The 21,678-nt window shown below is 46.1% G+C and overlaps 1 protein-coding gene, 1 long non-coding RNA gene and 1 other non-coding gene across 9 annotated transcripts in view; 2 read left to right on the top strand and 1 right to left on the bottom strand.

Moving 5' to 3' along the window:
* The window catches only part of LOC118392966 (uncharacterized), a 47,349-nt gene that overhangs the window by 1,450 nt on the left and 24,221 nt on the right, over window positions 1-21,678 (bottom strand). The window lies entirely within an intron of this gene.
* LOC118392963 (ubiquitin-associated protein 2-like) overlaps window positions 4,943-21,678 on the top strand; it is a 30,700-nt gene continuing 13,964 nt past the window's right edge. For 3 of the 7 annotated variants that reach the window (XM_035785037.2, XM_035785031.2, XM_035785036.2), the window contains exons 1-22: window positions 4,943-5,109; window positions 6,795-6,932; window positions 7,042-7,119; window positions 7,272-7,382; window positions 7,907-8,060; window positions 8,185-8,271; window positions 15,828-15,891; window positions 16,142-16,233; window positions 16,774-16,829; window positions 16,930-16,991; window positions 17,451-17,643; window positions 17,747-17,993; window positions 18,347-18,603; window positions 18,842-19,035; window positions 19,139-19,385; window positions 19,624-19,663; window positions 19,752-19,881; window positions 20,109-20,166; window positions 20,309-20,495; window positions 20,628-20,719; window positions 20,946-20,996; window positions 21,249-21,327. In XM_035785037.2, coding sequence (XP_035640930.1) covers window positions 6,837-6,932; window positions 7,042-7,119; window positions 7,272-7,382; window positions 7,907-8,060; window positions 8,185-8,271; window positions 15,828-15,891; window positions 16,142-16,233; window positions 16,774-16,829; window positions 16,930-16,991; window positions 17,451-17,643; window positions 17,747-17,993; window positions 18,347-18,603; window positions 18,842-19,035; window positions 19,139-19,385; window positions 19,624-19,663; window positions 19,752-19,881; window positions 20,109-20,166; window positions 20,309-20,495; window positions 20,628-20,719; window positions 20,946-20,996; window positions 21,249-21,327 — 2,575 coding nt within the window. In that variant the 5' untranslated portion in view covers window positions 4,943-5,109; window positions 6,795-6,836. The other 4 variants (XM_035785035.2, XM_035785034.2, XM_035785032.2 and 1 more) reach the window with 4 other exon arrangements.
* LOC118394336 (small nucleolar RNA SNORD121A) lies at window positions 18,080-18,158 on the top strand. Its single transcript, XR_004827753.1, has one exon. It is a non-coding gene; the product is annotated as a small nucleolar RNA SNORD121A (small nucleolar RNA).

Genomic DNA, 21,678 nt, shown 5'->3' with positions numbered 1-21,678 from the left:
TCTGGAGCAACGAACCACCCTTGATGTCTCTGCCTAGCCGGTTTCCCTCTCTGCCTCTAACCCTATTACAGGGGCTGAGTTACTGGCTTACTGGTGCTCTTCCATCCCGTCCATAGGAGGGGTGCGTCACTTGAGTGGGTTGGGTCATTGATGTGATCATCCTGTCTGGGTTGGCACCCCCCCTTGGGTTGTGCCGTGGCAGATCTTTGTGGGCTATACTCTGCCTTGTCTCAGGATGGTAAGTTGGTGGTTGAAGATATCCCTCTAGTGGTGTGGGGGCTGTGCTTTGGCAAAGTGGGTGGGGTTATATCCTGCCTGTTTGGCCCTGTCCGGGGTATCATCGGATGGGGCCACAGTGTCTCCTGACCCCTCCTGTCTCAGCCTCTAGTATTTATGCTGCAGTAGTTTGTGTCGGGGGGCTTGGGTCAGTCTGTTATATCTGGTGTCCTGTGAATTTAAGTATGCTCTCTCTAATTCTCTCTTTCTTTCTCGGAGGACCTGAGCCCTAGGACCATGCCTCATGACTACCTGGCATGATGACTCCTTGCTGTCCACCTGGCCGTGCAGCTGCTCCAGTTTAAACTGTTCTGCCTGCGGCTATGGAACCCTGACTTGTTCACCGGACGTGCTACCTGTCCCAGACCTGCTGTTTTCAACTCTCTAGAGACAGCAGGAGCGGTAGAGATACTCTTAATGATCGGCTATGAAAAGCCAACTGACATTTACTCCTGAGGTGCTGACTTCTTGCACCCTCGACAACTACTGTGATTATATTATTTGACCATGCTGGTCATTTATGAACATTTGAGTATCTTGGCCATGTTCTGTTATAATCTCCACCCGGCACAGCCAAAAGAGGACTGGCCACCCCTCATGGCCTGGTTCCTCTCTAGGTTTCTTCCTAGATTTTGGCCTTTTCTAGGGAGTTTTACCTAGCCACCGTGCATCTACACCTGCATCGCCTGCTGTTTGGGGTTTTAGGCTGGGTTTCTGTACAGCACTTTGAGATATCAGCTGATGTAAGAAGGGCTATATAAATAAATCTGATTTGATATGTACATGATCAACATTTTGGACTGGGAAGCAATATTTTTAAGCCAGAAGTTGACCGGTTTGTTGACATAACATAAAATGCATGTGTACAGTGTTGGGAGTGCTGTGTGTTCTCACATCACAGGTGGCACAGGAATATTTATCTGAGCCACAATCCCCACAGTGCCATAGCTCCGCCTCAAACTCATATATACACGCATACACGCATACACGCATACACGCATACACGCATACACGCATACACATATATATATATATATACTGCAGATGGTGTTGGGTGGAGGACATTCCAGCTCCACTGCAGGTGTGTTTTTTTTTTTTTCCCCACCTTAATTTAATTTAACCAGGTAAGGTAGTTTAGAATAAGTTCCCATTTACAACTGTGACCTGGCCAAGATAAAGCAAAGCGGTGCGACACACAGTTACACATGGAATAAACAAACATGCAGTCAATAATACAATAAAAAAAGTGTATATATACAGTGTGCAAATTATTTAGGATAAGGGAGTTAAAGGCAATAAATAGGCTGTAGTGGAGAAATATTACAATTTGGCAATTAAGCACTGGAGTGATAAATGTGCAGAAGATGAGTGTGCAAGTTGGGATACTGGGATGCAAAATAAGTTAAATAACAGTATGGGGGATGAGGTAGTTGGATGGGCTATTTACAGGTGCAGTGATCTGAGCTTCTCTGACAGCTGCTGCTTAAAGTGAATGAGGGAGATATGAGTTTCCAGCTTCAGTGGAATTTTTTTATTTTTTTGTGTGTGATTGGTTCCAGTCATTGGCAGCAGAGAACTGGCAAGAAAGGTGGCCAAAGGAGGAATTGGCTTTGGGGTTGACCACTGAAATATACCTGCTGGAGCACGTGCTACTATGGTGACCAGTGAGCTTTACCTAGCAAAGACTTATAGATGACCTGGAGCCAGTGGGTTTGGCGACGAATAAGAAGTGAGGTCCAGCCAACGGGAGCATACAGGTCGCAGTGGTGGGTAGTATATGGGGCTTTGGTGACAAAACGGATGGCACTGTGATAGACTGGATCCAATTTTCTGAATAGAGTGTTGGAGACTATTTTGTAAATGACATCGCTGAGGTCAAGGATTGGTAGGATAGTCAGTTTTATGAGGGTATGTTTGGCAGCATGAGTGAAGGATGCTTTGTTTCGAAATAAGCTGATTCTAGATTTAATTTTGGATTGGAGATTCTTAATGTGAGTCTGGAAGGAGAGTTTACAGTCTAACCAGACACCTAGGTAGTTGTTCACATATTCTAAGTCAGAACCGTCCAGAGTAGTGATGCTGGACAGGTGAGCAGGTGCGGGCAACGATCGGTTGAAGAGCATGCATTTAGTTTTACTTGCATTTAAGAGCAGTTGGAGGCCACGGAAGGAAAGTTGTATGGCATTGAAGCTCGTTTGGAAGTTAGTTAACCAAAGAAGGGCTAGAAGTATACAAAATGGTGTCGTCTGCGTAGAGGTGGATCATAGAATCACCAGCAGCAAGAGCGACATCATTGATGTATACAGAGAAAAGAGTCGGCCCGAGAATTGAGCCCTGTGGCTCCCCCATAGAGACTGCCAGAGGTCCGGACAACAGGCCCTCCAGTTTGACACACTGAACTCTGTCTTAGAAGTAGTTGGTGAACCATGCGAGGCAGTCATTTGAGAAACCAAAGTTGTTGAGTCTGCCGATAAGAATGTGGTGATTGACAGTTGAAAGCCTTGGCCAGGTTGATGAATACAGCTGCACAGTATTGTCTCTTATCGATGGCGGTTATGATAACGTTCAGGACCTTGAGCGTGGCTGAGGTGCAGCCATGACCAGCTCGGAAACCAGATTGCATAGCGGAGAAGGTATGGTGTGATTTCAAATGGTCGGTGATCTGTTTGTTAACTTGGCTTTCGAAGACCTTTAGAAAGGCAGGGTTTGATAAATATAGGTCTGTAGCAGTTTGAGTCTAGAGTGTCTCTCCCTTTGAAGAGGGGGATGACCGCGGCAGGTTTCTAATCTTTGGGGATCTCAGACGATAAGAGAGGTTGAACAGGCTAGTAATAGGGGTTGCAACAATTTTGGCAGATCATTTTAGAAAGACAAGGTCCAGATTGTCTAGCCGGGCTGATTTGTAGTGTGGAGTAGCTCCCTCAACCCCTTCCAGGCCCCAACATCCTCTGCCTTTCTTTTTTTTTATGCTGGTGGAGGAGGTGCATCATTGCAGTTGGGCACAATTTCTGCTGCAGAGGGAACCGGTTTCGTTCTCCGAGTACTCCCTAGACCTAGAGACGAGTGACAATTGTTACTGAGTGAATTATCCTGGCTAAATTAAGTTGAACAGAGCAACTTTCTCACCGATCCAAGTTGATGGCAGGGGTGTGCTGTCAGGTCTCTGTAAACCAGCATGGCTTTTTTGCTTCGAAAAGAAAAACAAGCAATAACAACTAAGTTTGATTTATCCTGAAAAATTATATTTTTTATTTGACCTTTTATTTAACTAGGCAAGTCAGTTAAGAACAAATTCTTATTTTCAATGATGGCCTAGGAACAGTGGGTTAACTGCCTTGTTCAGGGGCAGAACGACAGATCTGTACCTTGTCACATGGGGTGTTTGAACTTGCAACCTTCCAGTTACTAGTACAATGCTCTAACCACTAGGCTAAATGAAGATATATTAATTACATACATCAATACATAATTACATTAATATTATCTGATACATAGGACATGATTATCTACTGTATCATAATGCATGACGAGTGGAGTTACTTTGCTTACATTCAATTATTTTCTTATAGGGAATCTATAGACAGTTATGGGTAGGAAGTTGTGCTTCGAATGGACATTAAGTAGTCTGAAATGCCTCCTGAGACAGGTGATGACACATGCTTCAACAAGCACGGGACAGGAAGATTTTGGGCATCTTGGCTAATGGATGATTATTGCTGGAATTGTTATCATGTACCATCTGATACTTGCCAAGCCCAGTGGTTTTCAACCTTTTTTGATAATTGAAGGCCCAATCACATCGTGCTCTGCCCATAGTGCCCAAAAAGTACCCCCTCATATACATTTTAAATGTAGGCATATCCTATGACATTAGTCTTTCTAAGTACCCACTTTGGATATGTAAGCATTGGCTTGAGAGAGTTTAAATCCATGTGAGAAAGTGTACTAGTGCACATTTATGGAGATTAAAGACAGAGACAGGAGAGGCAGCCTAGCACCGAAACAGGAAATGACACCATGCCATGGTTGCAGGGAAATTTAAGCCGAAATAACTGCAAATGCAAAATTGTAAATCCTTTTAAATGTTTTATATATTCAGATCGAATTGCACTCAAGAACTGTTCTTCGCTACTGTGGGTCATATTAGCGGGCTATCCCGGGTTAAAAACACTTTTTAAAATCCATTACATTGGCTTTGTAAATCAGTTTAAAAAATAATGCGATTATGTACCTTTGACGAAGGGAAAGGATGTCAGAAGATTTTCTAGTTTTAGTTACAGCACAATAAAAATGTTTACCGCCACCAACGTAATACTTACATTTTTTTATTAACCATTATTTAACTAGGCAAGTCAGTCAAGAACAAATTATTATTTATAATGAGGTGCCGCCCTATGGGACTCCCAATCACGGTCGGTTGTGATACAGCCTGTAATCGAACCAGGGTGTCTGCTGTGACGTCTCAAGCACTGAGATACAGTGCCTTAGACCGCTGTGCCACTCAGGAGCAAAATTACTATATGAAACTGACCGATTTGAACCTTCTGACAAACTAGTGGGTCAGGCGGCACCCCACTCACTGTCTGATTCATATCGCGTGATTTCTGATGATTGTTCTCGATTATATCGACTGATTCTGTATGGGGTTAATTCTATCTGACTGCGCGTTCCCGGGGGAGAGGGAGCAAGCACGTACACAAGAGCAGAGTGCGTAAAACCATCTGTTCTGCTAGACGTGTTGTGAGTGGCTGGTTCAGTTATTTAGGGTTGAACAACTGTACAGTGGGTCACGTGACGGCATCTGCTGCTGGCTGAGCGAAGCGTGTTAAGCAGGTAAAGAAATAAAAAGGTTTGTTATGATAACATAAGCGAAAAATACAGTTCGTGCATTTGTTTGATTGACTTAAGTAATACTATTCGCGAAGAGACAGACCGGGCCATCATTTGACGTTACCAGTTAGCCACTTAAGCGACGACGAGGTGCGGATGGAGCTAGGAGATTCTAGCCCTGCGGTAGCAATTGCATTGTGCGAACGTTTTCAAATGCTAGAAAGATTTGCTAGCATGCTATCAGCTAACCCACGGGTCAAGTAGCTAGCTAACTACTGACTAGCGAGCCATGTTCACACGCTTCTTGCTAGCTAATCGTTTCGCGTACGCCACAGTACTTTACAAGTTGTACATAGTAAACGTTAGTACATTTTATTAGCTAATTTAACATAAGAGGACCTGTGTGTCACTAATGTTTCTGCTCCAATGGGAGCGACCAGTAGCTTAACTAGCTACTTAGTAGCTAGCCGGTTACACAAAGAGTTTCGTCCAACATTGTTTATTTTTGTCGAAAGTGATCTGCTATAGCGTCGTAAGCATGCTTATCTATGTGGCGTTATGGGGTTAATACCTAAAACATCTGGATATTTAACGTTCAAGAAATTAGTACATTTGGGCTTTGTCCAGGCTCAATTTGTATATTTGAACAAATACTTACTTTTTCTTGGCAATATTTTAGCTAACTAATGTTAGCAAGTCAACGTTGGTCATCCTCTTTGACGGTTGAATCATCGAATTAAACAAACTCTGAAACTATACTTTTGGGACGCACTGATTGTTGGAAATAGTTAACGTAACGTTAATCCTGCTCAGAAATATTTTAGTAAGATTCATTTTCGTTCAATAACGAGGACGCTCGTCTGAATTGGCTAGCTAACTACCGTAGCCTAATTTACTAGCTAATTTAACAGTAGTTACTATAATCATCTAGTTTGTTCGTGTTCCCACCCGATTAGAGAACGCAGCTGTCACTAACTAATAATGGCATCTGTTTAATGTTAGCGAGACGAGTGCTAACAAGCCAGCTACGCACAATCATTATTACATTAATCAGTTGGTTTTTCAGCTAACTACCGAGGCAATCTACTACAGCCACTTGCCAGTCCGGTAGTGGGGCCTAATTTAGCTAACTAACGTTCATGTTCTAACTTCACGGGCACATGAATCGTTTTTTGCAACCCCAAATGGCTGCCCATGATTGGACTTGGCGCTGTGGTTTGCACAAGGCCCTCGCTAGAACTTTCAAAAATAGTTGACTAAGCTACACTTAGCGTCATTCACAGCCATACCAAACTACTTGGCCATGTCAATACAGAGCAACATAATTGTCCTGTTTTTATAAGTAGTCAATACTCAAAGGTGCCATTTAATAAACTTGAGGTTATGATGTTCTAACCTTAGTCAGATGTATGTGTGACGCTTGTTTGACCTGTACATCGAGCTATGTTTGTGAAACTGTTTTTGACTGTGCATGAGCGATGTAAGCTGACACCAGAACAGCCTCCCCCTGGTTTTGATGTCTAAATTTAAACATGAGGGGTAATGGATGGGGTTAGTCAAACATGGAAAAGTTAACAAAAGCAAGACTCCGTACTGTATACACTACAGAGATCCAAGGCTTGTCTAGCAGGTTGAAATGATTGATGTCCCTTTCACTGATTGATGATGTCCCCCCTCATCTGTTTCAGATTTTTCTATTTTGTACATACATTGTTTTGTATATACTGTATATGATGACTTCAGTGGTCAGCAATCCAGCTCGAGGAACTCGGGACAGAGCGCTGCCCACTACCACACAAACTACACACCCACAGAAACAGATACAAGTGAGTTTCATACATGTACAGGGTGAACCTTTGGTTCTCATGTTATTCCTGCCATTACACAAACCAACAATAGAGTTGACATGTGTGTAACTGCCCTCTTTGAATGCAGGCCACAGCAGAACAGATTCGGCTTGCCCAGATGATCTATGACAAAAATGATGCTGACTTTGAGGATAAGGTCAAACAGGTGAGTACAGTGTGAAACAAGTTGTGAAAATGTGGAGAATTTATGTAGCCTAATATGTGTGATTTAAGTTCAGTACCAATGCACACTAGCCCCATGTGCTTGTGTCAATAAAGCTGAGATGTTGTGCACACGTGCTGATTGTGTTCCCACAGCTGATTGAGGTGACTGGGAAGACCCAAGATGAGTGCATGGTGGCCCTCCATGACTGCAATGAGGATGTCAACAGAGCCATCAATTTCCTGCTGGAAAGCACCTCTGACACAGTGAGGGTCCCCGAACGACGCTCACCTTCACCCTTGCTCTGACTCATCCAGTGTCACTAACTCTCATTAAAGGCGTAATCTGTAGTTCCAACGACAACAGAGCGGCCTCCCAGCTACTGTTTTGGTAAACAGCTGAGTGATGAGGCTGAAGAAATGTAGCCACTATCAAATTCATAGTCTGACTTATGGATTGACCACCCATTAAATAAAAATGATCGTTTTTTAACCATGCTTTGTGGCAAGTGTTTTTACATTTTTACACAAAGGTGTAAAACACTGTTGTATTTTGGCTTCTGGCGGGATGCAAGCTAATGTGGCATTTTAAGTTATATTCTTTAAGAATCCATGAGTATACATCAATTTAAAGAAAAATTGATAATTGATAGCCCCTTCAACCACTTGACTATTCAGTACCAAGTTTACATCAATATATTCTCATAACCAAATCTAGTACCCATTTTCCAAGTTTGCTTATTTAGTGTTGAGTGTCTTCATGTTTGCAATAAGGTATTTTTGTCTGTCAGACCACCTGGGAGACAGTTGGGAAAAAGGTGCGAGGGAAGGAGGGGGGTCCCTTGGAGATGAAGGACAACCGAGAGAAGAGAGGAGATCGCGAGGCAAGCCGGAGCCGCGGAGTCTCCAACAGGAGGGGCCGTGGAGCCAACCGCAGCAGAGAGGGTGAGGGGGAACACACCCAAGGGGGAGATATGATAGGAAGTGTGTTACATAAATCATATCTCTTTGTTTTTGCTAGTGTGTTGATTTATACGTAATTGTTTCTCCCTTTGCCTCTCCTTTTCAGTTCGGCCAGAAGAGAATGTGTTTGAAATGTGTTCTGGGGATAAAGTTGCCGACCGTGGTCGCAGGGGGAGGGGCGTTGCTGGCAGAGGTAAATGCTACTATGAAAATGATGTACACTACATAGCCAAAAGTAGGTGGACACCTGCTCGTCAAACATCTCATTCCAAAATCTTAGCCATTAATATGGAGTTGGTCCCTCTTTGCTGCCATAACAGCCTCCACTCTTCTGGGAAGGCTTTCCACTAGATGTTGGAACATTCCTGCGGGGACTTGCTTCTATTCAGCCATGAGAGCTTGAGTGAGCTCATACACTGATGTTGGGCGACTAGTCCTGGCTCTCAGTCGGAGTTCCAATTCATCCCAAAGGTGTTTGATGGGGTTGAGGTCAGGGCTCTGCAGGCCAGTCAAGTTCTTCCACACTGATCTCAAACCATTTCTGTATACACCTTTCTTTGTGCATGGGGGCATTGTCATGCTGAAACGGGAAAGGGTATTCCCTGAACTGTTGCCACAAAGTTGAAGCCCAGAATCATCTAGAATGTCATTGTATGCTGTGCATTAAGATTTCCCTTCACTGGAACTAAGGGGCCTTTCCCAAACCATTATTCCTCCTCCACCAAACTTTACAGTTGTCCCTATGCGTTGGGGCAGGTAGCTTTCACCTGGCATCCACCAAACCCACATTTTTCCGTTGGACTGTGCGATGGTGAAGCGTGATTTCATCACTCCACAGGATGCTTTTCCACTGCTCCAGAGTCCAATGGTGACAAGCTTTACACCAATCCAGCCAAATGCTGCGCATGGTGATCGTAAGGTTCTGTATGGCTGCTTGGCCATAGAAACCTATTTCATGATGCTCCCGTCAAACGGTTCTTGTGCTGACGTTGCTTCGAGGCAGTTTGGAACTCAGTAGTGAGTGTTGCAACCAAGGACGCAATGTTTACGTGCTTCAGCACTCGGCGGTCCTGTTCCTTTGAGTTTGTGGGACCTATTATTTTCCAGATCAGCTGTTTCTCCTAGATATTTCCACTTAGCAATAACAGCACTTACAGTTGACCGGGGCAGCTCTAGCCGGGCAGAAATTTAACAAACCGACTTGGAAAGGTGGCATCCTATGACGGTCCCAGGCCATTCTACTGCCATTGTGTCTGTGGAGATGGCATGGCTGTGTGCGTCGATTTTACACACCTGTCTGCAACTTGTATGGCTGAAATAGCCGAATCCACTAATTTGAAGGGTGTGTACACATACTTTTGGCCATGTCGTGTATCTGAATTCTATAGCTCTGATATTAAGTGTTGATTATTTGATAAATCCATTGCATCGAGAGTGCTACAGTTTGCAGATACATATTTTTTTCTAAGTGCTCTGTTCTGTCTGCACCTTGTCAAATCTGTTGTTTTTTTGCCCATTATACTACATTACTGGTACTGGCCAACCTGAACTAATGTCCCACTGAGCCTTGTTGTACCTTGCCACACCCTGTCCCACAAGATTCCACTTTTCCATGCTATACAACAGCCTTTACATTACGGTGATCCTCCCCAAAATGGCATATAAAGTGGGTGTCTAGTTGATGGGGGTTGGTTGGCAATGTGTCCATTTGTGTCACCCAGCAATTCTTGTAAGTGCCATTGTATATTTACATTTAAGTCATTTAGCAGACGCTCTTATCCAGAGCGACTTACAAATTGGTGCATTCACCTTATGACATCCAGTAGAATAATCACTTTACAATAGTGCATCTAAATCTTAAAGGGGGGTGAGAAGGATTACTTATCCTGTCCTAGGTATTCCTTAAAGAGGTGGGGTTTCAGGTGTCTCCGGAAGGTGGTGATTGACTCCGCTGTCCTGGCGTCGTGAGGGAGTTTGTTCCACCATTGGGGGGCCAGAGCAGCGAGGTACTGAGGTGCCGTTCCCCTCACAGCTCCGTAGGCAAGCACCATGGTCTTGTAGCGGATGCGAGCTTCAACTGGAAGCCAGTGGAGAGAGCGGAGGAGCGGGGTGACGTGAGAGACCTTGGGAAGGTTGAACACCAGACGGGCTGCGGCGTTCTGGATGAGTTGTAGGGGTTTAATGGCACAGGCCGGGAGCCCAGCCAACAGCGAGTTGCAGTAGTCCAGACGGGAGATGACAAGTGCCTGGATTAGGACCTGCGCCGCTTCCTGTGTGAGGCAGGGTCGTACTCTGCGGATGTTGTAGAGCATGAACCTACAGGAACGGGCCACCGCCTTGATGTTAGTTGAGAACGACAGGGTGTTGTCCAGGATCACGCCAAGGTTCTTAGCGCTCTGGGAGGAGGACACAATGGAGTTGTCAACCGTGATGGCGAGATCATGGAACGGGCAGTCCTTCCCGGGAGGAAGAGCAGCTCCGTCTTGCCGAGGTTCAGCTTGAGGTGGTGATCCGTCATCCACACTGATATGTCTGCCAGACATGCAGAGATGCGATTCGCCACCTGGTCATCAGAAGGGGGAAAGGAGAAGATTACTTGTGTGTCGTCTGCATAGCAATGATAGGAGAGACCATGTGAGGTTATGACAGAGCCAAGTGACTTGGTGTATAGCGAGAATAGGAGAGGGCCTAGAACAGAGCCCTGGGGGACACCAGTGGTGAGAGCGCGTGGTGAGGAGACAGATTCTCGCCACGCCACCTGTAGGAGCGACCTGTCAGGTAGGACGCAATCCAAGCGTGGGCCGCGCCGGAGATGCCCAACTCGGAGAGGGTGGAGAGGAGGATCTGATGGTTCACAGTATCGAAGGCAGCCGATAGGTCTAGAAGGATGAGAGCAGAGGAGAGAGAGTTAGCTTTAGCGGTGCGGAGCGCCTCCGTGATACAGAGAAGAGCCGTCTCAGTTGAATGACTAGTCTTGAAACCTGACTGATTTGGATCAAGAAGGTCATTCAGAGAGAGATAGCGGGAGAGCTGGCCAAGGACGGCACGTTCAAGAGTTTTGGAGAGAAAAGAAAGAAGGGATACTGGTCTGTAGTTGTTGACATCGGAGGGATCGAGTGTAGGTTTTTTCAGAAGGGGTGCAACTCTCGCTCTCTTGAGGACGGAAGGGACGTAGCCAGCGGTCAGGGATGAGTTGATGAGCGGGGTGAGGTAAGGGAGAAGGTCTCAGGAAATGGTCTGGAGAAGAGAGGAGGGGATAGGGTCAAGCGGGCAGGTTGTTGGGCGGCCGGCCGTCACAAGACGCGAGATTTCATCTGGAGAGAGAGGGGAGAAAGAGGTCAGAGCACAGGGTAGGGCAGTGTGAGCAGAACCAGCGGTGCCGTTTGACTTAGCAAACAAGGATCGGATGTCGTCGACCTTCTTTTCAAAATGGTTGACGAAGTCATCTGCAGAGGGGGGGGGGATTCAGGAGTGAGGAGAAGGTGGCAAAGAGCTTCCTAGGGTTAGAGGCAGATGCTTGGAATTAAGAGTGGTAGAAAATGGCTTTAGCAGCAGAGACAGAGGAGGAAAATGTAGAGAGGAGGGACTGAAAGGATGCCAGGTCCGCAGGGAGGCGAGTTTTCCTCCATTTCCGCTCAGCTGCCCGGAGCCCTGTTCTGTGAGCTCGCAATGAGTCGTCGAGCCACGGGGCAGGAGGGGAGGACCGCGCCGGCCTGAAGGATAGGGGACATAGAGAGTCAAAGGATGCAGAAAGGGAGGAGAGGAGGGTTGAGGAGGCAGAATCAGGAGATAGGTTGGAGAAGGTATGAGCAGAGGGAAGAGATGATAGGATGGAAGAGGAGAGAGTAGCGGGGGAGAGAGAGCGAAGTTTGGGACGGCGCGATACCATCCGAGTAGGGGCAGTGTGGGAGGTGTTAGATGAGAGCGAGAGGGAAAAGGATACAAGGTAGTGGTCGGAGACTTGGAGGGAGTTGCAATGAGGTTAGTGGAAGAACAGCATCTAGTAAAGATGAGGTTGAGCGTATTGCCTGCCTTGTGAGTAGGGGGAAGGTGAGAGGGTGAGGTCAAAAGAGGAGAGGAGTGGAAAGAAGGAGGCAGAGAGGAATGAGTCAAAGGTAGACGTGGGGAGGTTAAAGTCGCCCAGCACTGTGAGAGGTGAGCCGTCCTCAGGAAAGGAGCTTATCAAGGTATCAAGCTCATTGATGAACTCTCCGAGGGAACCTGGAGGGCGATAAATGATAAGGATGTTAATCTTGAAAGGGCTGGTAACTGTGACAGCATGGAATTCAAAGGAGGCGATAGACAGATGGGTGAGGGGAGAAAGAGAGAATGACCACTTGGGAGAGATGAGGATCCCGGTGCCACCACACCGCTGACCAGAAGCTCTCGGGGTGTGCGAGAACACGTGGGCGGACGAAGAGAGAGCAGTAGGAGTAGCAGTGTTGTCTGTGGTGATCCATGTTTCAGTCAGTGCCAAGAAGTCGAGGGACTGGAGGGAGGCATAGGCTGAGATGAACTCTGCCTTGTTGGCCGCAGATCGGCAGTTCCAGAGGCTACCGGAGACCTGGAACTCCACGTGGGTCGTGCGCGCTGGGACCACCAGATTAGGGTGGCCGTGGCCACGCGGCGTGGAGCGTTCGTATGGTCTGTGCAGAGAGGAGAGAACAGGGATAGACAGACACATAGTTGACAGGCTACAGAAGAGGCTATGCTAATGCAAAGGAGATTGGAATGACAAGTGGACTACACGTCTCGAACTTTCTCAGAAAGTTAAGCTTACGTAGCAAGAATCTTATTGACTAAAATGATTAAAATGATACAGTACTGCTGAAGTAGGCTAGCTGGCAGTAGCTGCGTTGTTGACACTACACTAATCAAGTCGTTCCGTTGAGTGTAATAGTTTCTGCAGTGCTGCTATTCGGGGGCTAGCTGGCTAGCTAGCAGTGTTGTTTACATTTACATTTAAGTCATTTAGCAGACGCTCTTATCCAGAGCGACTTACAAATTGGTGCATTACCTTATGACATCCAGTGGAACAGCCACTTTACAATAGTGCATCTAAATCTTTTAGGGGGGGGTGAGAAGGATTACTTATCCTATCCTAGGTATTCCTTAAAGAGGTGGGGTTTACGTTACGTTGCGTTAAAAGAACGACAATAGCTGGCTAGCTAACCTAGAAAATCGCTCTAGACTACACAATTATCTTTGATACAAAGACGGCTATGTAGCTAGCTATGTAGCTAGCTACGATCAAACAAATCAAACCGTTGTACTGTAATGAAATGAGATGAAAATGTGATACTACCTGTGAGTGCGACCGGGTTGTTGAGTTCAGTTCAGTAGACGTTGGCTAGCTGTTAGCTGTTAGCTGTTGGCTAGCTAGCAGAGTCTCCTACGTTAAGGACGACAAATAGCTGGCTAGCTAACCTCGGTAAATTAAGATAATCACTCCAAGACTACACACTCTAAACTACACAATTATCTTGGATACAAAGACAGCTATGTAGCTAGCTAACACTAAACTAATCAAGTCGTTGAGTGTAATAGTACTACAGTGCTGCTAATCTGTGGGCGTTTGCTAGCTGGCTAGCTGCTGGGCGAATAGCAGTGAAGGCTACGTTAGGGCGACGAAATACGATAATTATGCAATTATCTCTGATACAAGGACGGCTATGTAGCTAGCTAAGAAGAAATTGCTAAGATTAGACAAATCAACCGTTGTACTATAATGAAATGTAATGAAAAAGTTATACTACCTGCGGAGCGAAGTGCGATGCGACCGCTCGCTCCAACCCGGAAGTTCACACGCTATCTTCAAAGTATTCCTACCCTTTAACTTATTTCACATTTTGTTACAGCCTGAATATAAAATGATATCTAATTTCTCACCCATCTACACACAATACCCCATAATAACAGTGAAAGCATGTTTCTAGAGATGTTAGCTATTTATGCATTTCATTTTCAATAAATTTCCTAATTTACTTAAGTATTCACACTCCTGAGTCAATACTTTATATAAGCACCGTGGGTGGTGATAACAGCATTGAGTTGTGCAGGGCTGATATACATACCAAAGACATCTGGATTTGGGGATTTTTCTCTCATTCTTGCTTGCAGATTTTCTCAAGCGCTGTTAAGTTAGATGGGGAGTGGTGGTGAAAAGCAATCTGCAAGTTTTTCCACAGACTGGCTGGGTCACTCAAGGACTTTCACATTCTTGTTCTGAAGCCATTCCAGCATGGCTTTATGCTTAGGGTCATTTTCCTTTTGGAATGTAAATCTTAGCCTCAGTGTCGTTTGCACTCTGAAGCAGGTTCTCAAGGATTTGACTGTATTTGGCTCCATTCATTGTTCACTTTATGCTTATCAGTCTTCCAATCCCTGCTGCTGAAAAGCATCCCCATGCATGATGCTGCCGCCACCATGCTTCACGGTAGGGATGGTGTTAGACGGGGGATGAGCTGTGCCTGGTTTTCTCCAGACGTAGTACTTTGCGTTCAGGCCAAAGCGTTCAATTTTGGTTTCATCTGACAAACTTTACCCGTATGTCTTTCACATGCCTTTTTTCAAACTTCAGGCATGCTGTAGTGTCACTTTCTCTGGAGTGACTTCCATCTGGCCACTATAGACTGTGTTCCTTCTGGCAGATTCTCCCATCTCAGCCAAGGAACTCTCTAGTTCTGTCAGTGCTTCTTGCCCAGTTGCTCAGTTTAGTTGGACTACCAGCTCTAGGCTGAGTCTGGGTAGCTCCATATTTTTTTCAATTTCTCAAGGATGGAGACTACTTCGCTCTAGGAAATTTTCAACACTATAGAAATGGTTTTATACCCTTCCCCAGATATTTGCCTCATCACAATTCTATCTCTGGGATCTAGAGACGGTTCCTTAGACTTCATGGTATAGTTTCTGCTCTGGCATGCGCTGTCAACTGTGGGACCATTATATAGACGTGCGTTTCTTTCCAAATCATGTCCAAACAATTGATTTGGCCACAGATGGACTCCATGTTGTAGTGACATTGGAAATAAGTTAGATGCACCTGAGCTCAATTTGGGGTGTCATAGCAAAGGGGTTTGAATTAATATGTAAATTATAATTTTATTTTCAATGCATTTACAACATGAACAGGTTTTCACTTTGTCTTTATGTGGTGTGTGTAGATGGGTGAGAAATATATATTAAATCCATTTTGTATTCGGGCTGTAACACAATGTGGAATAAGTCATGAGGTATGAATACTTTCTGAATGCACTACTGTCCTGCAGCTGCTATAGAACGGGGAGGGGGGAGGGTGGACAAGCCAGGGAGGTTGTTTTGTTTGGGGTAAAGTCAGACCGGCATGCAGAGTGAGGGAGTGGAGTCAGGAGTGCCAGTGATGGCAGTTGCTGTCTGTAAATGTATTTATCATATGTCCTAAGCTGTCTAGGCTAAGCCAATCCTCGTATACTGATCCAAGACCTGTCAAATGTTGTCAGCCTGAAATCCAAACCCTGATTTCTGATAAGCAAGTAGTGTCAGGTGTTCAGTCTGTTCAAAATTCTTTACCAGTCTACATGTGTAACTGACTCATAGCAGCATGCCCAACATACTGTACCATGCCCCCTTCTAACCTGTTTTGAAGCAACACATATCAGACATTTGTGCTGAAAACATGTCTGTTTTGAAACACAGGCATTAGGTGTAATTTAATGGACTGGTTTGTGTCTTGCAGCAGAGGTCAGACGTAGTGTTTCTGTGTGTCTTTAGGGTTGGGGGGTCGCGGAAGGGGAAGAGCAGCTGGTGGTAACATGTTCTCCTCTCAGGGGATGGGGTGAGTTGAAGATCCACACTGGAGATCTCCTGCTGTTTGTTTATTCAGCTGTGTGTATCTAATTTATTGGTCACATACACATGGTTAGCAGATGTTAATGCGAGTGTAGTGAAATGCTTGTGCTTCTAGTTCCGACAGTGCAGTAATATCTAACAAGTGTGTGTAGATGTGGCTGTTTCACTGTATCATAGTGTTGCTTAATAATGATTACAAGCACATAGATTAACCCCTAACCCTCTCCCCACCTAAGGATCTTCAACCCCGCCGACTACAACGCTAACTCTAGCGGGTCTCGCCAGGAAACTTGGGAAGCAGAGGGGAATGAAGGTGGAGATGGTATAGGTGAGTAGGGTTGGGCAGTATCTGAATTTTCATACCGTTTCTGTACAACTCCGGGGTATACGGTATTACTGAATGTCTACACGGGGTGCTATTTAAAAATAAGAAACTCAAAACATTTTAGGCTAAAGGGATCTTGATCCTGGAGGGGATTAAATGTCTCCGCTGTAACCAATAAGCTTGATCTTGACATTCTATACAGTCAAATTGGTTTGTCTGAGTTCTGAAATGTAGCCCACTCCTTTTCGAGGTGTAGGTTTTAGAGCTTTAAAGCATGGTTGTAGTAGGATAGTCCTGGACACAGTTGGAGCAGTGCGGTTTGGCCTCAAACAGGACCGTGTTCATTAGGCACCAAAAAGGAAGAAACCCGATTTTAAAACTGGAAACTTTTGTTTTCCTTTGATACATTATAGTGTTTACTCTGTGTGCCCCTAATGAACACAACTCTGATTGTGCTGCTGACTGAGCTCTGTCGGACAGAGGGGTATCCCCCCCAGGCATGAGGACTAACTCACGTACCCCTACTGTCCCCTACCATCATAGGAGGAACATGGAGAGGCAACTTGGAAGACTGGGCTGCAGAAGACTGGAATGAGGATGTGAGTGATGGTTGCCACATTCGACTTTATATTACAGTGGCTACACAAGCACACACGCATAACAAAGGTTCTCTTCCTGATATTCTGTTTTTATCAACAGCTGTCTGAAACCAAAGTGTTCACTGCTTCTGCTCCTGCGAACCACATCACATCTGGACACAAGTATGGGCTCACAGGAACGCACACTTAACCCCATGAAATACTCTCATATCTCTGTCGTCTTTCCCCGAGTCTTACAGCACGAATTCTCACAAATAACTGTAAAATGGCTTTGGGTTTGAATGCGAAGGTTTCATAGTAATGATATGAGTTGTGGGTATATGTAATCATTTCTCTGTATCTGCTTGTAAAATAATGGCGACGATGGTTACGAGCACATAGCTGAACCCGTTGTGTGCAATACCTCAATCTCTGAATCTCCTTTCGTCCAGTTACTTTATTTTTTCCATTGCATTCACTCTGCTCAACTGCTCATGGAGAGAGCAATATATAAATGCGAGGTATTATACATAAATAGAAGTGATATTTCATTTTGGCAAAGAAGCTGTATCAGGGTACAACACTAAACTATCCTTTCAGTGTCCCATCGTAAATGTACTGGTCGTCCTCTTTCCTCTCCAGTGTGGACATGGGCTCGCTGCTGCCCAAGACGGGCGGTGTGGAGGCGGATCTGGGTGGCATGGAGCCCCCTGCCCCTGTGTGCGTGGGGGGCCAGAGTCTGGTGTTCACCAACTCTCACCACAACTGCGCTCGCCCCGCCACACACAGCTATGCCAGTGCTGCCTCTGGCACTAGCTATACCCACGGTGCCCTGGTGAGGCAGCCAGCCACACACACACACTTCCTTTTCATGGTTATACATATCTGTACAGGCTTTCACACAGGCACACTATCAACTGTCTTGCTCTGTCTGTTAGTCCTCAGTCCTTGGCTCTGGATTTGGGGCTCTGAGTGGGCCCAAGCCGAACCTGGGTGAGGTTAGGATACCAGAGCAGCTCAACGGGCCCCAGCTCACCCCGCGGACCCATCAGCAGCTGGTCACCGCGGGCAACAGCAGTGTCGCCAAAGAATCCGGTCCACCTGCAGTTCAAGCCTCCGCCCCCATTTCTGCCAGTGAAACCAAGGCCCCGAGAGTGGAGAAGGGCCCTGTTCTAACCTCTCACTGTAAGACACATATGGGTGCTATCATATGGAAAAGTTTCAGAGAGGTGTGGGTACATGTCATTGTTTGTCTGTATCGACTTGTCGAATAGGAGGAGATAATGATGGTTACAAGCACATAGCTGAATATTCATGTGTGGACTACCTCAATGACTGAATCTCCTTCCATCCTCAAATTGCATTCTTTCCCCAATACATTATCACTCTGTTCAACCTCTCATTCTACCCCCCCCCAAAAGTCAAATATATGGTGACAGTGGGGGGGACGACTCATGGTACATGCAGATTTGAGGAGTCAGATCTGTATTTACTGGACTGCTAATGCCACCATTAACTCTTCTCTCGGTCTTCTCCAGTGGATCTAAAGATGCAGCCGGAGCCGTCCTCTGTCCTCGGCCAGCTGGCCCGGCGGCAGCAGCAGGCCCAGCATAGCTCCCTTCCCCAGGCAGAGCCTCTGTCTCTTCCCCCCCAGGTTCCTACTCCCCCAGGCCACTACGATGCCGGGCCCCTGCCTCCCAGAGACGGACACTCCCTGGACCATCAGGCTCCCATGGCTGAACCCCCACAGAGGCAGATCAAGACCCAGAGACGCAGAGTACCTCCTCCCTCAAAGGTTAGGAAACGTGTGGAAGTAGAGGTTGCCTGCTCACTCAGACGGTACATAACAATTAGTGTTTGTTTTTCAACCATTTGTAAACATATCTAAAAGTACTGTAGGTAAGTGCAACTTTGTACACATTTGGTCTGAAATGTCTTCGAGCCTGTGACTGAGTGTAATTTATGCATTAAACTTTGTAAATAGTTTGTCCCTCTCATCCTCTTTCCTAATCCCTCTTGCTTGGTCTCCTCAGATCCCCTCATCTGCGGTGGAGATGCCAGGCTCAGCAGATGTGTCTGGTCTTAACGTGCAGTTTGGGGCCCTGGACTTTGACTCAGAGCCCAGTGTGAATGATATGGGCCACCAGGCTGAGCCTGCCAGGGAGCTGGCCCCCACAGCTGTACCCCAGCCCCAAAGCAGCTTGTTTTCCAAACCTGGACCAGTCAGGTATTTATTTACTGCATTTTCTTAGTATCACTGTGTTGTATAGGGGTAGAGGCCATGGTGAACTTGCTTTACACTAACTCGTCCCTTTACGTTGTGGTTGCAGTGAGCCCCTTGGCAGCTTGTCATCCATGCAGCCGTCGATATCAGACCCCAGTTTCCCGTCTCTGGGTTTGCCCAGTGCCACACCATCCCCCTCCCTGGGTCTCCCCAGCGCCGCCCCGCCCTCCACCTCAGCTAGCAGAGTGGACAACGGCCCTGTGCAGCGCATGCCCCCCCACCTGGGCTACCCCCAGAGCAAAGACTCCCCCGCCGCCCCTCTCACTGTGAGTCACCAACACTGGATTTGTCAGGTGTGGTCAGACACTCTCTCGATTAAGACTACTCCTCCTGTCTCTCATAAATATGGAGATGATGGTTACAAGCACATGTCTGACTCTTACTATGTGGAATACCTCAATGACTGAATCTCCTATGATCAATGGACACTTAAGACCCTCAGGCATTATTTAAGATTACTGGAGCTCTACTTTATCAGCACTGTATAGTGAAATCAAGATGGCCGACTGAGAATGTCAATGTCTTTCACAGAATGGCTATGGTGGCGTGAGGACACAGGGCCCTGAGGACTGTAAGTACTCAGGACAATTTGTGATTGACGAAAGTGTTATTTCATGGTGAAGTCCAGCATGCTTGCTTATCTGTTTCTTCTCTTTCAGCGATGTCGTTGGCTTCTCGAACCCCTAAGCCCCAATCACCTCCCATGAGCAGTGACAGTGGCCCCGTCCACCATGTTCCCTCCCCAGCCCCCACACCTTCCTACTCTGCCCCTCTGCCATCTGTCAGCAGGTAAGCTCATCACTCCCCTCCCCCCAGTAATTCTCATAATGGAGATGATTGATGGTTACAAGCACATAGATGAATCTTAATATGTGGACTACCTCAATGACTGAATCTCCCATCTACTGTATTGACTGACAAAATAATAAAGTCCTTGTTGTAATGAGTTGGTTTAAACTTAGACTCATCTGATGATTTGGTAACGTTACCTGTTTTCTCTGCCACGGTTTCCCCAGTCATGTGACCAGTACATACTCGTCAGGATCTGCCCTCTCCACTAGCTCCTCCCTTACGGTCAGCACAGTGTCTTCTTTTGGGGTTAATGTAAATCACGTCCAAAACTGATCTAAAATAATCGCTGAAAATGTGAAGAGTAAAAATGCTACCAAAAAACTAAACTGCTTTCTGTCCAACCCTCCCACCCGCCGCCCTACAGATGACCAGTGAGGAGAACAGTAGTCTCCACGCCTTCTCTTCCTCATCTGGCCCTTCCATCAATGCTGCGGTTAGCAGCTCCAATGGCATGATGCATGTCCCCGGAGCACCTGGTCTATCCGCCAATGGCAACACCACCCTCTCAGCTGTCGGACGCACTGCCCAACCCTTGCTGAACACCACATCTGGTGAGCTCAGGAGAACCATGCTGTCACACACAGGTTTTTTTTGTCACTTAACGGTCCTACTCTCTGCTGTCTATTATTTGACTGTAGACCTGTGTAATTTTGACTCCCCGCTCTCTCATTCTTGTTCCACAGGCAAAGCCCCCCCTAACTTGGCCCAAGGACTGCCCCCTCTGCTGGCTAATCAGTACATTATGGGCCCTGGAGGCCTGCTCCCTGCATACCCGGTAACGATGCTAAACCTCTTTTTCTCTTGCATGCTCTTGTTCTTTGTTTCCATGAATTCCCATCCATTTCTCTTTACCAGTCTTGTTTTCCCCAAGTCTTTCTCTCACTGGCCTGCCATCGCACCGTTTCTCTCGCTCTCTTCCCTTTCATACCTTTCGGTTCTTGGTTGAATATGTGTATTATTTCGGTTGACCTGTTTCATTTGGTCATTGTACCTCTCTAAAGCAGATCTATGGATATGAGGACCTACAGATGCTGCAGTCTCGTCTGCCTATGGTGAGTAACTTTTCACACATGTACTACGCCGATGAAGAGCAATGCAGCACACATTTGTTTGCCCAGACAGACTCTTGCACGGTCTCTGGTTTAGATGACCCAAACAAAAATAAATGTTAATGATTAATATTGCATATCTGTGTCCCTGTCATAACATCGAGATGGTTACAAGCACATGGCTGAATCCTAATATGTGGATTACCTCAATGACTGTTGAATCTGTTTGGCTTCTCCTGGTGTCTTTCTCTGTAGGACTACTATGGAGTTGCATTCCCTGGTACAACCGCAACCATGCCTGGCAGAGATGGGCTAGCCAACAATCCATACTCAGGTAATGCTTGTTCCACATTCATTTACAAATTCACTATATTCGGTGGCCTGAACCAGATCTTGGGTGCACACCATAATATGGAGATGATGGTTACAAGCACATAGCTGAATCTTAATTTGTGGACTACCTCAATGACTGAATCTCCATATCCTCTGACTAACAGTATAATTAAAGCTTGATTTACTTCTGGGGGGGGTGGCGGTGGCTGAATTGAAAGGGACTAGCTAATTCAGCTCCTCCCAACTCTCACACAGTGCCTTCAGAAAGTGTTCATACACTTTGGCTTATTCCACATTTTGTTGTTACAGCCTGAATACAAAATGGATTAAGTTTATCGATAATCCATCTACA

Source organism: Oncorhynchus keta, chromosome 14, assembly GCF_023373465.1.
Source record: "Oncorhynchus keta strain PuntledgeMale-10-30-2019 chromosome 14, Oket_V2, whole genome shotgun sequence".
Taxonomy (NCBI): Eukaryota; Metazoa; Chordata; class Actinopteri; order Salmoniformes; family Salmonidae; genus Oncorhynchus; species Oncorhynchus keta.
Note: the sequence above shows the minus strand (reverse complement) of the source record. Positions and strands in the feature narration are given on the sequence as shown.